This window comes from Vulpes vulpes, chromosome 13 (assembly GCF_048418805.1).
Source record: "Vulpes vulpes isolate BD-2025 chromosome 13, VulVul3, whole genome shotgun sequence".
NCBI classification, from domain to species: Eukaryota; Metazoa; Chordata; class Mammalia; order Carnivora; family Canidae; genus Vulpes; species Vulpes vulpes.
In genome coordinates, this window is record NC_132792.1 from 5,624,103 (window position 1) to 5,643,427 (window position 19,325).

General features: G+C 41.1%; 1 protein-coding gene and 1 non-coding gene across 19 annotated transcripts in view; one reads left to right on the plus strand and one right to left on the minus strand.

Annotated features, from left to right (window-relative positions):
• The window catches only part of KHDRBS3 (KH RNA binding domain containing, signal transduction associated 3), a 184,390-nt gene that overhangs the window by 61,154 nt on the left and 103,911 nt on the right, over window positions 1-19,325 (minus strand). For all 18 annotated transcript variants that reach the window (XR_011996494.1, XR_011996496.1, XR_011996497.1 and 15 more), the window contains exon 6: window positions 8,877-9,072. Coding sequence is in view for 11 of the 18 variants with exons in the window: in XM_072733870.1 (XP_072589971.1) it covers window positions 8,877-9,072 (196 nt within the window). In the remaining 7 variants the exon portion in view is untranslated. The remainder of the gene's footprint in view (window positions 1-8,876; window positions 9,073-19,325) is intronic.
• On the plus strand, window positions 11,518-11,622 carry LOC112916064 (U6 spliceosomal RNA). Its single transcript, XR_003234245.1, has one exon. It is a non-coding gene; the product is annotated as a U6 spliceosomal RNA (small nuclear RNA).

Below are 19,325 nucleotides of genomic sequence, written 5' to 3' on the forward strand. Positions count from 1 at the left end.
GGGGATCAACCCATCTGCTTGGCCTCAAAAGCTTACAGTGATTACACACAAAGTTATCAGGGGACCTCCCTGAATGGCACATACACCCCCTATGAAGAAAGAGATGAGCAGCACGGTCATAATTAAATGAGTTAGAAAATAGTATGATTAAAATTTCCAAGACAACTCGAGTTTATATATCTTGAATGGTGAGTATGCATTTGAAAAGAAACCTCATTTTTTTTAAAAGATTTTATTTATTTATTTATGAGAGACAGAGAGAGGCAGAGACATAGGCAGAGGGAGAAGCAGGCTCCATGCAGGGAGCCCGACGTGGGACTTGATCCCTGGTCTCCAGGATCATACCCTGGGCTGAAGGCGGTGTTAAACCGCTGGGCCACCAGGGCTGCCCAAGAAATCTCATTTTTAAAACATTTTTCAAAACTTCTGTTCTAGAATTCAAGAGACTCAGAGCCACACGCTCACTTTCACTTCTAGTTTGTTTCTCTCATTAAAATTTAGTTTGCTTTGTTTATTCTGTAAGTTTCTTTTCAGTATCAATATTTCTATCTGATGAAATGTAGTTCCTTATTAGAAAAAAACATCTCTAGGGTGACAGTGAGAACCAAGACAGCTTCAGAAAACAATCAATTAGAGAATTCTCAAGTTGGAAGAGAAGTTAGGACCCTGGCCTGACCTGCTCCTTCACTAGGTGAAGTACCATCAGCACCTCACAGCAACCAAAGTCCAAAAGGGTTAAATAATTTGCATAAGAAAGAAAGGTGATATTGACAAGAAGGGGGATAAAAAACAGGCATTTCACCTCTCAGAATAACATTTCTTTATTAAATTGTATTGTCTTTCACATTTATTAGTTCACTAAATGAGCCATGTTATGTTGCTAAAATTGGTGCTAGAGACTCAATTTCACTTCAGTAAGTATATTCAACACGCACGAGACACATGGAACGACACAATTAGCTGGTAAGAAAGGCTACCCTCCACGTGTTTATTTTTATTTATTTATTTATTTATTTATTTATTTAAATTTATTTTTTATTGGTGTTCAATTTGCCAACATATAGAATAACACCCAGTGCTCATCCCGTCAAGTGCCCCCCTCAGTGCCTGTCACCCCCACCCCCACCCACCTCCCCTTCCACCCCCCCTAGTTCGTTTCCCAGAGTTAGGAGTCTTCCATGTTCTGTCTCCCTTTCTGATATTTCCCACTCATTTTTTCTCCTTTCCCCTTTATTCCCTTTCACTATTTTTTATATTCCGCAAATGAATGAGACCATATAATGTTTGCCCTTCTCCGATTGACTTATTTCACTCAGCATCATACCCTCCAGTTCCATCCACGTCAAAGCACATGTTTATTTATTGTCTCTAAAAGGTCAGGCCCTGTGATAGGCTCTGGGCAAACAGAGAGGAGAGGACGTAAGGGGAAAGGGGAAGGGAGAGGATGGGGAGGAGAGGGGAGGGGAGGGAAGAAAGAGAGGAGCAGAAGAGCTGGCATGGACAAAACTAGAAAGGTGCTCCAAGAGAGCGGATAGCACATTTTAGGCGACAGGGCATTCAGGTCCCTGCTGTGTTGAAGGAGCCACGACAGGTCAACAGGATGTGAAACGATCACTGGGGGACAGCAGAGGGTTAGGAGGCTGAGCAGTCAGACAGGACTTCAGGCCTTAGATGTCACTCAGAAGAATCTCAAGCTTTCCTTCTAGAATTCTAAACTAGTTCTTCTGTTCTGGAGCTGGAATTGAAACACTAGAAAGTGCTCTAGAAGTAGTGTGAAGGGAAGGACGCAGAGCCAGGACAGGGCTGTGAGCAAGGGCGTGAGTCAGTAGGCCACGGCAATCACCCACACGTCTGTCTGCACATCCATCCATCCGTCCGTCCGTCCATCTCAACAACCAGTATTTACTGAAACACTGTTGTATGTCGGGTGGTAGGAACGGTCGAGCCAACCAGATGGAAAGCGGGTGACAGCTGAGACGTGGAGACAAACATCGCAGACAGGTGCAGCCGGGGAGAAGGGCGGGGAGGACACAGTCACGCCCACGGGCTGGATGTGCGAGGGAGACCCAGGTGGCTCTGAGGACGAGGACGACAAGCGCCTTCCCCCAGGCTGGGCTGCCGTGAGGAGCTGGAGGCCAAACAGCCTCGCAGACGTGCCAGGGCTTGGTGGGCTTGTGATCACAGGCCACGGTCCCCGCCTCTGCGAGTGGCTCGGATGGTGCTTGGGGTGCCAGGGACAGAAGGACACGGAAGCGGGTACTGGAGGGCACACGGCGGAGAGGCCGGAGTTAGGGAGTTAGGCGTAGTCATTATGAACAAAATCATGGGAACGGACAACGTTTTTCAGAGACAGTAAAAGATAGTGCTTGCAGACCATGCATCTATTTTGGTTGGTTTTTTTCTGCATGTCGAGCCTAAAGGGATTTATCAAAAATGGTTTCATTTTAGAAATTCATATGTAAATTGGGCTCTGCCAGGAAGCATCAAACATGTCTTTCTGTGTAATTACACCAACATTTTGAATTGTTAAAGTGCTCTCATTGAATGTATTCTGGGTTATGCTAATTACTTTGTCAGTTATTTAATAATTTGGACACAAGTAATGAATCAATGTCATTTTGGGGAAGAGGTACTTCTTGTTCTCAAAAAAGAGATGAGAAGTTACAGTAATTATGTCTAATTTTACGAAGTTAAAAGTGGAGCAGAAGGTCCCAATTTATACGCAAATGGTTGAAAACATATCCATTATCTGTTTTCTTCTTTCCTGGAAAAAAAGCTAATCACGTTGAATTGTCTTGTTTCCTTAGAGTTATTCTTACAAGACAAGCGTTCAGTGACGGGAGGATCTGTTCTCCCCGACGGCAAGCCTGTTGCACGCACACGGCTACTGTGTGTCACCTGTCCTCTCCTAACACTCATCTCACGGACCAACAGATTTATTTGCTAACAGATGTTCTTCTCAAGGACACATGCTCAGGGAGTATTTTGTGACAGTGACTGTGATGAAGAACAGTTGGCTCAGATGACATTATAAATGATCAAATATCTTCACAAACACACCTTGAGAAAAATCAGTCAAATTTCAATAGGCACATTTTGACAAGGAAATACCTTCAAATTATCAGGCTTTCTCACTGGGGCTAATCAAGCATATTCTTATAACGGGCATACTGTAACTGCTTACCAACAACTGTAACACAAACCACTCATTGAGTTTTTGAGCCTAACGCTATGCTGGAATACCTTCAGGTTAGTGCACATGCTCTGAAGCATATGGAGTGTTTTGAGGCTTAAAACGTGTACGTTCGCAGCTGTGGCAGGATCTGAAGGAATAGGATGTTACTCTCTTTTTTGTTTAAATAAGCAACTGATACAATTTTTGTCTTTTATCCTGGAAATAATGTCTTCAGATAATAAATGTTAAATGGCAGTTAAAATGAAAGGTAAATTGAATTGGTTAGATACAACCAAACAAGTTCATAGAAATAAAGCATTTATCACTATGAATGTATTTCACGGAGGGTCTTTAAAAATTACATTTCTGAGTTCCAAAGGAATGACAAGTCTTTTTTAGAGTTACAGATGCTCTGAAACTCTTAAAGAAATAGTTTTTCTTTTTGCTAATAAATATAACAAATTGCCATTTATTACTTTTAAAAGTCCAAACCCCATTCTGTTCTTCCTAATTATTCTCAATTTCCATTTATCTAGCTTAAAACCAGCGGATGATTACAGGACAAGGGACCACAGGGGTCATCTAATGCGATTTCTGGTCACCCCTCTCACGCTCCTGAGGAGGGCAACATGCGGTACCCACTGCATTTTTCTCCAAACATGAGATGAGCCTATAATCTCAGCCACTAGAGCACAGTTTTTAATAAAGCCCCGACTGCTCAAGATAGAATACAGGCCTTGAATTCTGAATCCCACATCTGCTCCTTCTTCATCAGCCACGTGACTTTAGGCAAGACACTTAACTGTCCCAGCCTTCAATTCTCATTTGTATGATAGGATCATAACATCTCACTGAGTGGCTATGAGAAGAACATGAGAGAACATATATCAAACTGCCTCATGGAGAGTAGTTTCTCATTAAATAGTACATCATTCTGGAAAGTTCGTTCTTATACTGAGATGAGATTTACATTGCTCTACTACTTTCAGAAGCTACACAGAATTAGTCTGATTTCTTTATAACCTGTAACTGCCCTTTGAACATGAGAAGACAAGGATAACTAAGACAAGATGTTTTTTTCAAATGCCAACTATCATACTGCTTCCCACTGGATGGTTACAGTAATGACTTGGGACGTTTTCATCAGGAAAACTTACCAGGTCTCTAATCCAGTGAAGATTTACTAAATGCATATAATGTGCCAGAAATGATGCTACTGGCTAGAGATACAGTGTTTTTCCCTAGAAGTTTATAATCTTGTGAGAAACAGATGTATATTAATGATTGCACTATACAGCTATATGCTCATAATTAACTTATACATAAACTGCTAAATGAGTAAAAATGAAAACCACACGGGAGACATCTGGGGTGGGTTCTCCACACATGGCAGTTTTTCCAAACTCAGTATTGAGAACATTCATTCATTCATTCACCAAACACTTATTAAAAACCCTCTATGTGCCAGATGTTATAGTAGGTGCCGGGAATATAGAGGTAGATGGCAAGCAAGCGATCGATATCCTCAAGGAGTTTAGAAACTACTATATATGATCGTTCTGGTTCAATGGGATAATTATTTTATTTTATTTTATTTATTTATTTTTTTTAAAGATTTTATTTATTTATTCTTGAGAGATAGAAGGAGAGACAGAGCCAGAGACACAGGCAGAGGGAGAAGCAGGCTCCATGCACCGGGAGCCCGACGTGGGATTCGATCCCGGGTCTCCAGGATCGCGCCCTGGGCCAAAGGCAGGTGCCAAACCGCTGCGCCACCCAGGGATCCCAATGGGATAATTATTTTAAAGATCAACTTCCACTTTCCCACTTGCCACATGAATAGATAACTATTTTGTAGGGGTTACAAAATAGTTGGAAATCTTTCTAAGTTGGACATCTTTCTAAGTTGGAAATCTTTCAGTACACCCACCTAATCTAATGTCCTACAAAACAACACATTTTTAAAAGTTTAATTTTGGTTTTCCCCTTCCCATGCTCCAAAGCTAAGCAGATTGTGTGAATAATCTTCAGGATTTCAAACAGTTAGGACTAATGGTCAATGTCTGGAAATATGCCAGACCCTGCAAAGTTATATTTAGAAGGGCTGGAAGTAAAAAATTAAATTCAAATTGGGTCAGGAAATGAAGGTGAGGTCAAAAGAGCACACCTGCGAGGCAGAGCTACTGAGGCAAGTTGGGGGGGGGGGTACTGTGTCTCCTCCTCACACTAGTTCCCAACACTCTTTGCTATATACAGTGTTCAGCTACATGAAGCGTTCACTATAACACTGTAGAGGGCTTGCAAAAAGCTAGGTGAAGTGGGGAAAAACCTTGTTCTTGGCTATTAGTTTTAATCAATCTTTCTAGGTTTAACAGATACAAATCAAGAGGGAAAGGTATAGCACATAATCCAAACGCTTTGGGACAATAATTTAACTTGGGGAAGAGTGACCACTGAACAGTGCAGGAGTAGGAGCAGTCAATCCCATGCAGTTGAAAATCTGCATATAACATTTGATTACCCAAAAGCCTAACTACTAATAAATGGCCTCTTGCGGACCAGAAGTCTTACCAATAACATAGTTGATTAACACGTTTTATATGTTATATGTATTATATACTATCCTCTTATAATAAGATAACCCAGAGAAAAGAAAATCTTGGGCAGCCCGGGGGGCTCAGCGGTTTAGCGCCTGCCTTTGGCCCAGGGCGTGATCCTGGGGACCCGGGATTGAGTCCCATGTCGAGCTTCCTGCATGGAGCCTGCTTCTCCCTCTGCCTGTGTCTCTGCCTCTCTCTCTCTCTCTCTCCTCTCTGTGTTTCTCATGAATAAATAAAATAAAATCTTAAAAAAAAAAGAAAAAATCTTAAGACAATCCTAAGGAAGACAAAATACATGTATAGTACTGTACTATTATCAGAAAAAATCCATACAGGTGGAGCCATGCAGTTTGAACTCGTGTAGTTCAAGAGTCAACCATATTCCTTTTGTGTCCTACTCTACCACCTAGAGCACACTCAGAAAGCAGTCATGTGTGTAGGAGTTGTTATATGAATGTGACAAAATTGCCAATGTTGCACACCAGATGAATTCAAATAAGGATAGCAGGAGGGAGAGAAGATGGTGGAAGACCTGGGGTCCTCATTTCATCTGCTCCCCCAAATTTAGCTAGGTAACTATCAAACTATCCTGAACACCTATGAATTCATTCTAATATGTAAAGAAAGAATGGCTGGAACTCCAAGAATAGAAAAGTGACCATTTTTTGCAAGGCAGGAGAGTGGAGAAGAGAAGCAGAGGGGATATATGGGAAGAGTAACTGAGGGAGAGGGAGCCTCTGTAGGCCGACGCAGAAAAGTGATCCAGTCCTAGAGTGGAAAAATCAGGACTTTTAGAGACCTGCTCCTGTGAGAGACTTCCCTGCCTGAAAGGTGTTCAGGTGTGAAACAGGACAGAATCACAGGAGGGGGACAGTGGGGTCTCAAATGAGGATGGCAAACACGGCCGTTGGTTACTTGAAGGCAACACTGCAGGGTGGCAGGAAGAGGACCCCATGTTGGAACTGTGGCCACAGTGACAGTGACAGTGCCTGGAGGAGTGCCAGGTAAGTGTGGGACCCAAACAGGGGAGGCTACATTCTCTCTGAAGGCCTCAAACTCTGCCTGCTCCTGAAAGGACACACGGATTCTACTGCATGGCTGCTGCCCGTTTTCCATGGTAGACGGTGGAAGGGCAAGTAAATTAACTCAACAGAATTCTTTCCAAATCAATTGCTTTAATGCCTTTCCCATCATTTATCAATAAAAAGCAGAGCTACAAATAGATTAAAACAACAACAACAACAACAACATCTTAAATTTCTCCCCTCTTTCCTCCCCTGGAGTTGAACCTTCCAGGAAATGTTTATTTGTATTCACCTAATTTCATCTTAGACTCACTAGTGTACAACTAGCGAGAGAGGACACGTGTGTATTGTTCACACAGTGGGAATTTAATCCATCTTGTTGAATGGAAAGGTGAATTAATGTATGGAGAGAAGGTAACTGCCCTTTCTGAAATGTGACAGTGAAGCCAGACAAGCACTTCGTGTGACTTGTTACCACACTGATGGTGTAGTAGGGCTGAGGATCCGGCTTTTCCGCACACTCTGCTTGACAGTTACGGCCATGATGCCATCTAGCCAGACCTACATTAATCCAAACCTAAGAGAACTCAAAGTAAGCCCAGCTGGAAAACAGCAGGCATGGGGCCTACCTGGAAGAAACTGAACAGCTCTTTCTTCCCTTTGCAGCCTCTGCTATCCTCAAGAGACTCTGCATTTGTGGAAGAGCGTGAGGCATGATTATTATTGTCAGCTTGGTCAAAATATTAGGACATAGGAACGTGTCAGACCGTATGAAAAACAAGGAGAAGGGATAGAGGCCACATCTTTCCTCAGCTGAAGAGCAAAATGTGAAAGTATTATGGGATTTAGTTATTTACTTGGTTCCCGGGATCCGTTCTCTGCCATTCATTGAGAGAGGGAAGCTAACCATCCTTGCCCCTCCAGGAGTCCCAGTGTAGGTGGGAGAGAGACATGGGACTCCAACAGCAGTGCTCAATATGGCAGCTCTACCTCCTCTGAGTTTCCCTAGGGATAGCTGACCCAGGTGGACAGGGACAAACAAGAAGTGTATGAGGTGAGACTCTGGGCAGAGAGAGCAGCAAAAACAAAGGTCTGGAAGCCCGAGAGGACACAGCATACTCAGGGAATTACACAAGGTCCAGTACAAAAACTTTGATCTTTCCAGTGGCTGCTGCTGAAGACAACGTTCTCTACGGCCCAGAGATGAAGGCAGCCGTCCAGACACCACGCAGAGAGGCACCAAGCACTCAGCAAGAGATCTCCCCAACATGAAACATGAAAACCCATCGGAACTTGCACTTCAGCCCATCACTGCTTCCCTCCGACAACAGTTCATGTACGGTTTCTTTAAGACTTTCAATCACTAATATGAAACATCTACCCAGCACTTATTTTCTTTATTTATGTTAAATTCAAAAGTCACAGGAAGAATCCCAGGGGGCTTGTATGCTTGTTCAAGAACTCCTCTGCCCTTTCCCTCCACCCAGTTTCCACGGATATATTTTCTTTCTCTTACGTTCAGTTAAGTCTATGAACCGTATCAAAGACTTATTGAATGGTAAATGGAAACACTGATTTGCATTAACATAAAAAACTGGGAACTTTTGTTTTCTTCACTGAAAAAAAATTCAACTAAGAATCCACATTCAGCAGCAGCACTTAAGAGGAAAATACTTCAGGGTAAAAACAACTTGGTATCTGTAGGTGATTCTTTTTTAAATGACTGAATTACTCAGAGGCAACCTGGAGTGGAACATGAACGAATGTTACATTAAAACTTGTAAGAGCTTGATAATATGTCTCCTTGATCCTGGGCTCGAACCTCCCACCACCCAAATGCATCTTCCCTATCTTAGATGTAAGCTACTTGATGAAAGAGGCTATTTCTTTCTCATTTTTTATACTTCTCATGTCACACCTTATTTAGCACTCAATAAATGTTTGGTGAACTAAGGTGGAATATTTGAGAATAACAGCAAGTAAGGGCAGATACTTGGTTACAACGTCCAATGCTATGTATGTATGGACTGGCTCGATCAGATCAGCACAGCTGCTGTGTGACCTGACTTGACTTACATAATCTCCATAGGTCTCTTGTGTTGGGGGTGGTGGTGGAGGTCTGTACCCAGTTGGGGGAACTCCTCTTGCTCTGGGAGTGAGAAGTCCTCTTCCCCGACTCACTGGCCCTCGGGTGGAAAGGACTCCCCTGGAAGCTGGCGTCCCTCGTGGTACACCAACTCCAACTGGCCGGGTGGTGACTCCTCCCCTTCCCCTGCAAGCAAGAAGGTCAAGTTAGCAATATTCATCATATTCTCTACCATTCCATGGTTCACATGAATTTATATTTCAGAAAAATCAACGTTCCATATTTCTGTAAAGAGAAATAAGGAAATCATATGCAAAGTGAAAACTAAAGTAAGCGAGAAACAACTACATACCAAAAGGAAGTTAAGTCATTTCGGTGGCTTATCCAGCAGCAATAAATAAAATGAAAACAAAGAAACCCCAAGACTCAATTTCTGGCTAAGAGAGTGTAGGAAGCTATGACACGTGGGAAGGCTGCACCTACTGAGGATCGCTCTGTGATGCCAGGTCAGGCTCACAACCAACCTTCATGCCAGCACTATGAAGTGGGCTGTATCTGCTTGTCTGTGGACAAGGAAACTGAGGCTACAGAGATCTTCAAACCGAGGACACACCACTAGCAAAGCTAGGGACCAAAGCATACATCAGAGTTCCATGAAAGAGAAAATTAAATGTACCTTCCCAAATCATGTACTGAACATTTAGTAATTTAAAATACCATTCTTAAGTTAAATAAACACAGATACTTTCTGAAGTAGAATTCAGCATATTTATGTATTTCTAACATAAAATATAAGATTTCAAGTCAGAGAGGAAGAAAGAGGCTGTATCAAGAAGAGCTCAACATAAGCAAAAACTTGAGAAAATGTGCAAGGCTTATGAAGAAATGAAGATGGAAAAATGCAGCTACACCACAGAATAAAGATTTGGCGTGATCCACCTGCCACAACATCCCCCAAATAAGGAGAACTGTCACAGATAATGTGGATGCCTACATGTCTTCTTCAGTTTGATTGGGATAACAAATACCTAGCTAAAAACAGAGAAAATTATCAAAACCAAAAGCTGTTTCTTTGAACGGATCAATATAATTGATAAACATCTCGATATGCTAAACAAGAAAAATAAACAATATCAGAAATGAAATTGGGGTCCTCACTACTGACTGAAAGGGCATTAAAGGATATAAAGGAAGATTACAAACTCAAGGCCTATAAATTTGTTAACTTAGATGAATTTCACTAATTCCTTGAAATATACAAATGACCAAACCCAAACCCCACAAATGGGGCATGAAGCAACTGGAATAAAGTTCTCTCTATTAAAGAACTTCAGTGAAAAAGTAATTACTAACCTTTCAAAACAAAAAAAGCACCAGGGTCCCTGGGTAGCTCAGTCAGTTATGAACCCGACTCTTGATTTCAGCTCAGGTCATGATATTGGGGTTGTAAGATCGAGCCCCACATCAGGCTCCATACTGGCCATGGAGCCTGCTTGAGATTCTGCCTCCCACTCTGCCCCCCTCCATCCCTCTATTAAAAAAAAAAAAAAGAGAGAGAAAAAAGAAAAGAAAAGCACCAAGCCCAGATGGTTACACTGGTCAATTCTTTTATATATTAGTCTAGGGAAGATGCCAAGGGACTGGCCTAGCTGATATCTGACCTCCCCAGGAAGGGACATGTCATCCAAAGCAGAAAAAGGATGAGGCCTCCTGATAACCAAAGACATTATGAAATGAAACCAAACAAAACAAAACAAAATCCACATCTTTCCAAGAACAAAGGTGCACAATTCCTCAATAATAGTAGCAAATTAAATCCAACAATATATTTATTTATTTGCTTATTTTTTAATTTATGATAGTCACACAGAGAGAGAGAGAGGCAGAGACATAGGCAGAGGGAGAAGCAGGCTCCAAGCACCGGGAGCCCGACGTGGGACTCGATCCCGGGTCTCCAGGATCGCGCCCTGGGCCAAAGGCAGGCGCCAAACCGCTGCACCACCCGGGGATCCCCAACAATATATTTAAAAGGTATATACCATGACCAAGTGGGATTTATTCCAGGTATATAAGGCTGGTTCAACATTAGCAAACAAATGTGACCTACCACATCAACAGGCTTAGGGGGAAAAAAAATCATACAATCATAAAGAGCAGAAAAAAACATCTAACAAAATGCAACATCATTCATGATAAAAATTCTCAACAAAGCAGGAATAGAGGAAAATATCTCCAAGTCGAAACAAAGATCTACAAAAACCTACAACTACTATCATACTGAAAGGTAAGAAACTGGATGCTTCCCCCTTATGACTGGGAATAAGGCAAGGATGGCCATTCTTACTACTCCTATTCAAATTTTACTGGAAGTCCTAATTCAGTAAGAAAAGGGAATAAAACTTGTAAGATTGTGGAAGAAAAAATAAAATTTTATTTACAGGTGACATCATTTCCATGTAAAAATTCCCAAAGAATTAATCATAACAAAATAACACAAAGGAAGCAAATAAAAACTCCTAGAGCTTATTGCACAAACCAAGGTCTCAGAATACAGACAATAACTCAACAATATATATCATACAACAGCAATGGACAACTAAAATTTGAAATTAAAAAAGATAATTTAACAGTATTTGTTTTGGTAAGATATATACTAAAATTGTAATAATACCGAGAAGATTAGCAGAGTCTCTGCTCAAGGACAACATATCAATTTGTGAAGTATTTCATATTTCCCTATGCATGTCGGCGGGGGTGGAGGGGCAAGGGGCCTTTGGGAAATCTCTGTACCTTCCTCTCCATTTTGTTGTGAACCTAAAATTGCTGCAGAAAAAAAGTAAGTCTTTAAAAAAATACACAATAAAAACAATTAAAAATACAAAGTAATGATAACATTTATTAAGGCAAGGAAAGAAATGAAATGTTTTGGTACAAACCTAACAAAATCTAACTGTACAACTAACTATTCTATGTAGAAAACCATAAAACTCTGATGAAATAAATCAAAGGAGAAATATCCTATGCTTAACGATTATTACAGTCAATACTGTTCACTTGCCAATTCTCATCTTGACCTACAGACTCAATATAATCCTAATCAAAATCCCAGAAAAATACTTTGTAGACTGACAAACATATTCTAGAGCATATATAGAAAGGCAAAAGAGCCAGAACAGACAACTTAATACTGAAGAAGAAAATTCTAGATGACTCACAGCATCTGACTTATTATGAAGCTACAGTAATCAAGGTAATAAGTATTGATGGAAAAAATATACACACAGAACAGTAGAACAAAAGAGAGAGCCCTGAAATTGATCCATAGAAATGCAGTCAAGGGACTACTGACAAAGGAGCAAAGACAATTCAATGAAATAGTGCTGGAACAAACAGACTTCTATCTGTGCCAGAGAAAGAAAAAAAAAAAAAAAGGAAACAGAAAAGAACCTAGACATATCTTTCACAAAAGTTAACTCAAAATGGATTTTAGATTTAATATAAAATATAAAACTTATAGAAGAAAATTCAGAAGAAATCAAGAAATCGGTGTGACTTTGGTTTGATGATGAGGTTTTATTTTTTTAAGATTTTATTTATTTGTTCATGAGAGAGAGACAGAGAGAGAGAGAGACAGAGAGAGAGGCAGAGACACAGGCAGAGGGAGTAGCAGGCTCCCGGCAGGGAGGTCAATGTGGGACTTGATCCCGGGTCTCCAGGATCAGGCCCTGGGCTGAAGGCGGCGCTAAACCGCTGAACCACCTGGGCTGCCCTGATGATGAGTTTTAGATACAACATATAAAACGTAATCCATGAGCTAAAAATTGGTAAGCTGGACTTTCTTAAAATTAAAGGCTTCTCTGAGAAGGACACTGTTAAAAGATGAAGAGACAGGTCACAGAAAAGGAGAAAATACTTGCAAAACATATATCTGATTTAAAAAAAAAAAAAATTTGTATCCAAAATATACAAAGAACTTTTAAAACTCAACAATAAGAAAATCCAATTAAAAAATGGGCAAAGGAACAGACCCGCTCACTGGAGAAGCTACACAGAATGGCAAATAACCAAAGGAAAAAATGTTCTATATCATTTGTCATTAGGGAATTGCAAATTAAATTATATTAGAATAACTAAATCAAAAGAAATTGCCAGTTATAATCTATTAGAATAACTAAAATCAAAAGAAACTGAATATACCAATTGATGGCAAGGATGTGAAGAACAAGGTGCTCTCATTCGTTGCCGGTGGGCATGCAAAAGAGTACAGTCCCTTAGGAGGACAGATTGGCACTTTCTTACAAAGCCAACCACGATATTATCATTCAACCCAGCAACTGTATTCCTAGGTATTTACTCACATGATTCGAAAACTTACTTGCACATGAAAGTCTGTTGAAGCTTTATGCACCGTGCCTAAAACCACCGAGATATCGATATCTTTAAGGGATGAATGGGTAAGCAGGCTGGGGTGCATGCATATAATGGAATAATATTTGGCAATGAAGAGAAACGAGCTCATAAACCAGAAAAAGACATGGATGTTTCTAAGTGAAAGAAGCCAATCTCAAAAGGCTACACACTGTATGACTCCAATTATAGGACGTACTGGGAAAGAAAAAAACTAGTGATGAGTTAAAAAAAAAAAAAGGGACGCATGGTTGACACAGGTTGAGGTGAGGAGTGAACAGGTAAAGCCATGGGAACACGGGAGGGGAACAAAACTATTCTGCAGGGTGCTGAAATGGTGGATATGTGACACAAAGCATTTGTCAACACCCACAGAGCTTACAGCACAAAGAGTGAACTTTAATGTATGCAAACTAAATATATATATATATATATAATTTAGGAAATTGAGGGCTTCTAAGATGGAATGCTAAATGTGACAAAACATTTTACCTGTATGAAAAACATATACAACACCTTTATGAAGTTGAGAGGTAAAATAAATTTAGAAAAGAGTGAAGCTTGTAAGGCTAAAGGCAAAAGAACGGCACATAAGCACTGCTCTAGGTGATACGCTTACATCTCATGAGGAGGGATGCAGGTACACGTAATGATTCTGATACACTCTATACGTACCCTGGAATCAAGCAATTAAATGGATGGTGTTGGAGTGATGGTTACAGATACGCGAGGGGAAGAGGCTAGAATGAACACTATGGTCATGGATTGGAATCGGAGACATCAGTATGAACTCTTGATCCATTTACTCTGGGTACAGGCGGTCACACATAGAAACATGTGCAGATATGGCTTAGCAGCATACATATGCTTCCTCACTCTGTTAGCTGACAGGGCCTAGAAGCGAGGACATACCAGCAGCAAGGAGCAGAACCCGCATTCAGATCTTGGTCTCTCCCACCCTCCAATGAAAGGAACCAAGGCTCCTCGGAGAAATGGCAGTGTCCAGGACTAGAGCAGGAAGTCTGCAAGATGATGCTAGGGCAACTTATAGAGCAACAAGTAAGGAAGTGCTCAAAAATAAAGAAATAAATGTAAAATAACCAATAAAAAATTTTTTTGAGGGTATGTGGAAGGAGCAGGGGAGCCAACTCAAAGAACACCCAGTAACCAAAGCTAAAACAACTTGAGTAAAAAGAATAAGCATTACTGAATTTTAACCCACTGTATACAATGTATAAACACCCATAAGTCCACACTAACATAAACAAATGATTGAAGTAATAAGTTGGAGAGAAGAGAAAAAATATTCCAATAATTTATGCAGGTATTCTATCCTTCATGGGGGGAAAAAGTGAGGAAACCTGACAAATATGACTTCAGCCAGGTTACCAAGGCAACATCAGCTGCACTGAGTCCTGTGGACAATATGGATCCTTGACATAATGTGATGAAAATGACACTTCACCTTTGTGGGGTTTGTTCCCCAAACCTTTAACCCCAGGCTAATCTTGAGAAAAACATTAGACCCATCCCAAATGGGGGACATCTTACAAAAAAACCTGACCAGTACTTCTCAAAACTTTAAGGCCATCGAAAAGATGCAAGATCTAAGACTTCCACCCTTAGGTCACTTGTATTATTCCTTTTATAAGAATTGTAAATTAGGTCTGTTTTTGTTCATCCTAGGCCATAAAAATTGGTTTAGTGAACATGCTGGTCAAGAGAAAGGACACTGGAGTCAGACCTGAATTCAGTTATTCACTACACTTGTCTTAACTTCTGCCTTCCAGTTAACACTCAAGCTAATCAAGTCTGAACTTTCCAAACCAGTTCCTCCAGAGTGAAGTGGGTTATACAAACTGTTTCTTAGCGGTACTGTGGAGGAAAAATGACACAGGACACAGAAAGTACCTAACAATTCATGCAAATTTCAATCACTCTGAATTGCAATGACAGACACTGTAATTTCTAGTCTTACTCCTCTTTTTATCTCTGGGATATATCTAGAAACATCTTCAACATGATTAAAGAGAGTAGTTTCTCCTTACAGTACAACCTATTCCTATGTGATATATCAGTTAATCTGTGTTTATTCAAACTAAAGCTCTTGCTTCCTCATCTAATACCCCATCCCCGCCATCCAAGGCACTATATGGACCACAGAATATTTAGCATGTTTTCTGAATCTATAAATTTAAGTCTTCCGCCAAATTGAAAGACATAAATTTGTATACTCAAGAAGCTCACAATTCTTTCCCAGTATCATCAACACTGTTTGGTTATGTGCCCTCTGGGTATATGGAATCATACCAAAGTGTCTGTTACAGAATTTCAGACAAGTATTCTGATATATGTAGCTCTAGATACTTATCTATGAAAGATCCTTTGAAGATTCATTTTTAAGTGTTTGAAATTCCATGAGAATTGTGTGAAACAGCAGTTACTTTAAAGGACACTCTGGTGAGAGGAAGACATGGGGGCAAGTAGCAGGCTAACATAAAAATCCGATCATCCTGCCAAGTATCCACTGAGTGCTACGAACGAAGTTCAGGGTAAAATTTAACAGCTAGACTGAAAACATGGGGACAAGTAGAGAAAAAAATGTCTGTTAGATGAGATGATGATAATCAGTGGGAATTCATTATTCTTTTTACTTCAAAAATTGATTCAAATTAATAAAATTAGGTTGCCACACTGTTCAGAATGAGGCTAATGGGAAAGCAGGAAGATCACACACATGAATATTAAGCTCCATAAGCAGATGAATAGGTGTGACGGTCACAGTTCTTTCTGTGTGCATTCTTCAGCAGCGAGACCCTGGTTCCTGGTTTGAAACTCAGATATGGAAATAATCTAGAAAGGTCTGTGAACAGGCACTTTCATGGGAATAATGCTTTAAATGACTGAATACAAAGTTACTGATTAATCAAGAACCAATTGTTTACAGACTGACAGAGGTTTTAGGATGTGATGAAAAAGTACAGGCTTTGAGTTCCAACATTCCCATATTCAGATCTGCTCTGTCACTTGGTTGCTGAGACTCAGTTTTCTACCTGTAAAATGGCCTCAATAATACCCAGCTCTTGCAAGACGGCCGTGAAGGTTACACGTGGCAGTATAAAGTGCCTACCCCAACACAGGCACTTTGCAAACGGTATTGTTACGCAGTCCTCCATTTGGAATCTGTCTTGACACCTTCCTTGGGCTGCTTATTGGAGAACGAAAGAAAGAAGAGATGGAAGGTACAGCTCATGTCAGTTCTCATCACAGGGTTAGCAACAGCACCTTTCTGTACACTCCATACATTTGGCAGCAATAATGCAGATTGGGAGAGAAAGAGCATAAACATATACGACTACACCGTTTGGCTTTTGTCTATAAATATTATGAGGAGCAAATAGCATAGGGTGAAACAATGAATTTGGTGGCAGAAGCCCTGAATGCTCGAGCCAGCCTGGCATCATTAACTGAGTGGGACCCACAGCTGATCGCTGGGTGCCGGAGGGAGCCGGTGGCAGGGTCTTAGCGTGGTACCACCAGTAGCGCAGCGGGAAGCACAGCTTCCAGAGAGCTGAGGCCCACGCCCTGGTGCACTCACCACCTGAGGGGCAATTATCTCTCCTACAGACTCCCTAACAAAGTCATGGGCAACTTTGCTTCATCTCTGTGGTTTTCTGTGACAGAAGCTTAATCACTCAGAGACCTTTCCTTCTTGCCAGGGATTGACAAGTGAATGAGAGGCTCAATGCAAGCAAACGTGAACGCAGCCTCAGTAATAACCCCTCAGAACGTGCAAAAGAAATCAGAGCCAATGAGGACCAAAGGAAGCCCTTACTCTTAGCACCTTTAAAGATGATCTGAAATGTGGTTCTAGGGCGGCACGTCCCCAGTTCTGCGTCCTCATCACCCAGGCCCTGTGTCAGGGCAGAGTCGGGAATCGGCAGGCCTGGGGTGGGGACTGCCATCCTATATTTCCAACAACCTCTTGAGTGCTGCTGCCCCTGTTTTGACCCAGAATTTAGCAGGCCTGTTATGAAACCCAGTTGCTACTACTTTTCTTCATTCTGTGATCCATCCGGTCTCCAACACAATTAAAAAAAAAATTTCATGAGCAACTGTTTTATTATCCTACATTGTACAGAGCATAAAATAAATCCAAGGCAATTTGTTTCTTCTCTAAGAAGCTGCCAACTAGTTATTGGTAAAATTACTGACAGTGTAGGACAGTGTGTGAGAAGCACAACCTCTTATAAAGTGCAAGAAATGTACGAATTGTCACTGTCCTGCCAGGGATGTATCCCCTGATGACAGCGAGCTCACTCCTTACTATGAAGCCTGTCACTGTCTCCCAATTCTGATCATTAGCATGCTTTTACCTTTCTTCTTCATTTAAAAATAAAAGTCGCAAAAGTCTTTATTATTTCTAACTAACAGCTCTATTGCAGCCTTTGCAACTATACAGGACTAGTCTTCCTCTCTCATAACAAGGCCACTGTAGTAAAGGACTTTAAGAGAGATGTATATTTTGCCCAAGGTCCTCCATAAGAATTCAAGTTGTGGTGTGGGTAATGGGTAAAGGAATCATGGAACAGTGGGGCCTGAATGGGACATGATAAAAATAAGGCTGGGTTCAGATTAGCATATGCCCACTGTCCTATTTCCATTTTACAATCGAGGAAACCAAGGCTTAGCGCTGAGAGAAACTCCCCGAGGCCCTACAGCTCAAAAGAGCCAGGGGACTGATTTTTCCACACAGCCGCATGCTAATTCCAAGCAAAGACTTCCTGTCTTTTCTGCTTTCCAGTCTCTGCCCCTCTGCTCGGGATGACTTCCCTCCGACACTACCCTGCCTGATACCCACGTGCCCCATTCAAAATTATTTTCACCCTCATTTCTATTTCCATTCCACTTGTCTTCACATCCCCCAGCCCCTATTTATGCCATTCTGCCATAATTACTCGTTTCTCTTTCACTTCTTAAACTCCCTGATGTCAAAATGATGACTTAGCCATCTCTGTAACTTCAATCCCTGTCACAGAAAGAGCTCCAAGAAACTCTGTGACATTAAATGACCTAACAGCAGGAACAGACTGACTGATTTTCAAAGAGAAAGAAATATGTTAAAGCTTCTGAAAACCAGGGTGTGGTGGGAGGAGATTCCCACTGCAGAAGAACACACTCGTTGGATTCCATCTGCCCCAAACTGTCTCAGCTCATCAATAGATCTTGTTTAACGTTATTGTAGGGAAAAATCAGTTGTCAAAATCTTCCACCCATTGGTACTGAGGCTTGCAGGAGGGCTGAGAACATCCATCTGGCCTTATGCTGCACTTGACGTGTGCGTGGTTGGCCAAGCTGTAACCAGGAGAACCGCGCTCAGCTGCCCTTCTTACCTGCCTGTCCCTGGCTGCTTCTGAATCACAAGAGTTTGTCGGAAGTTCTTACACTACTTGCAACATTATTTGCCTTGGTTTTTGTCTTCCCAAAGCCTATTAAAATGATCTTAAAAGAAATGACACATTTTCTCCTCTTGTTTCCCCTAATTCACTCTAGGATGGCCACTCACTAATAGCCTTCAAGGAGCCCTGGTTCAGAGAGCCAGTGGATCCTGAGGAAGGAGGCAGGAGCTTGGCGGAAGGAATCCAGTGTGCCTTATGGCAAGAAAAGCAGAGAAACTCATTTCCTAGGAAAGTCCTCTACTACACTCTGCCTGGGAAGTGGGGCACACATGTCATGTACCATGCTTAGGTTTTTATTAAATCAGAAGGGAGGAGTATGACCTCTGTTCTAACAGTTTGGTGGTACAATGTCCTGAGAAGGTAAGTCCAATAGGGAATCAAATAATTTAAGTTACATCCCAAGACAGGGTTGTTGTTATTTTTTAGTTGAAAATGTCTATGACGTGGACTAGTAGAAAAAGAAATATCTTGTCATTTTCCTATATCCACCCTTTCCTTAATAATAAAAAAAGAACACTTTTTAAATATAGATTGGTAGGTTAATACAAATCATATTATATACTGGTGAAATAT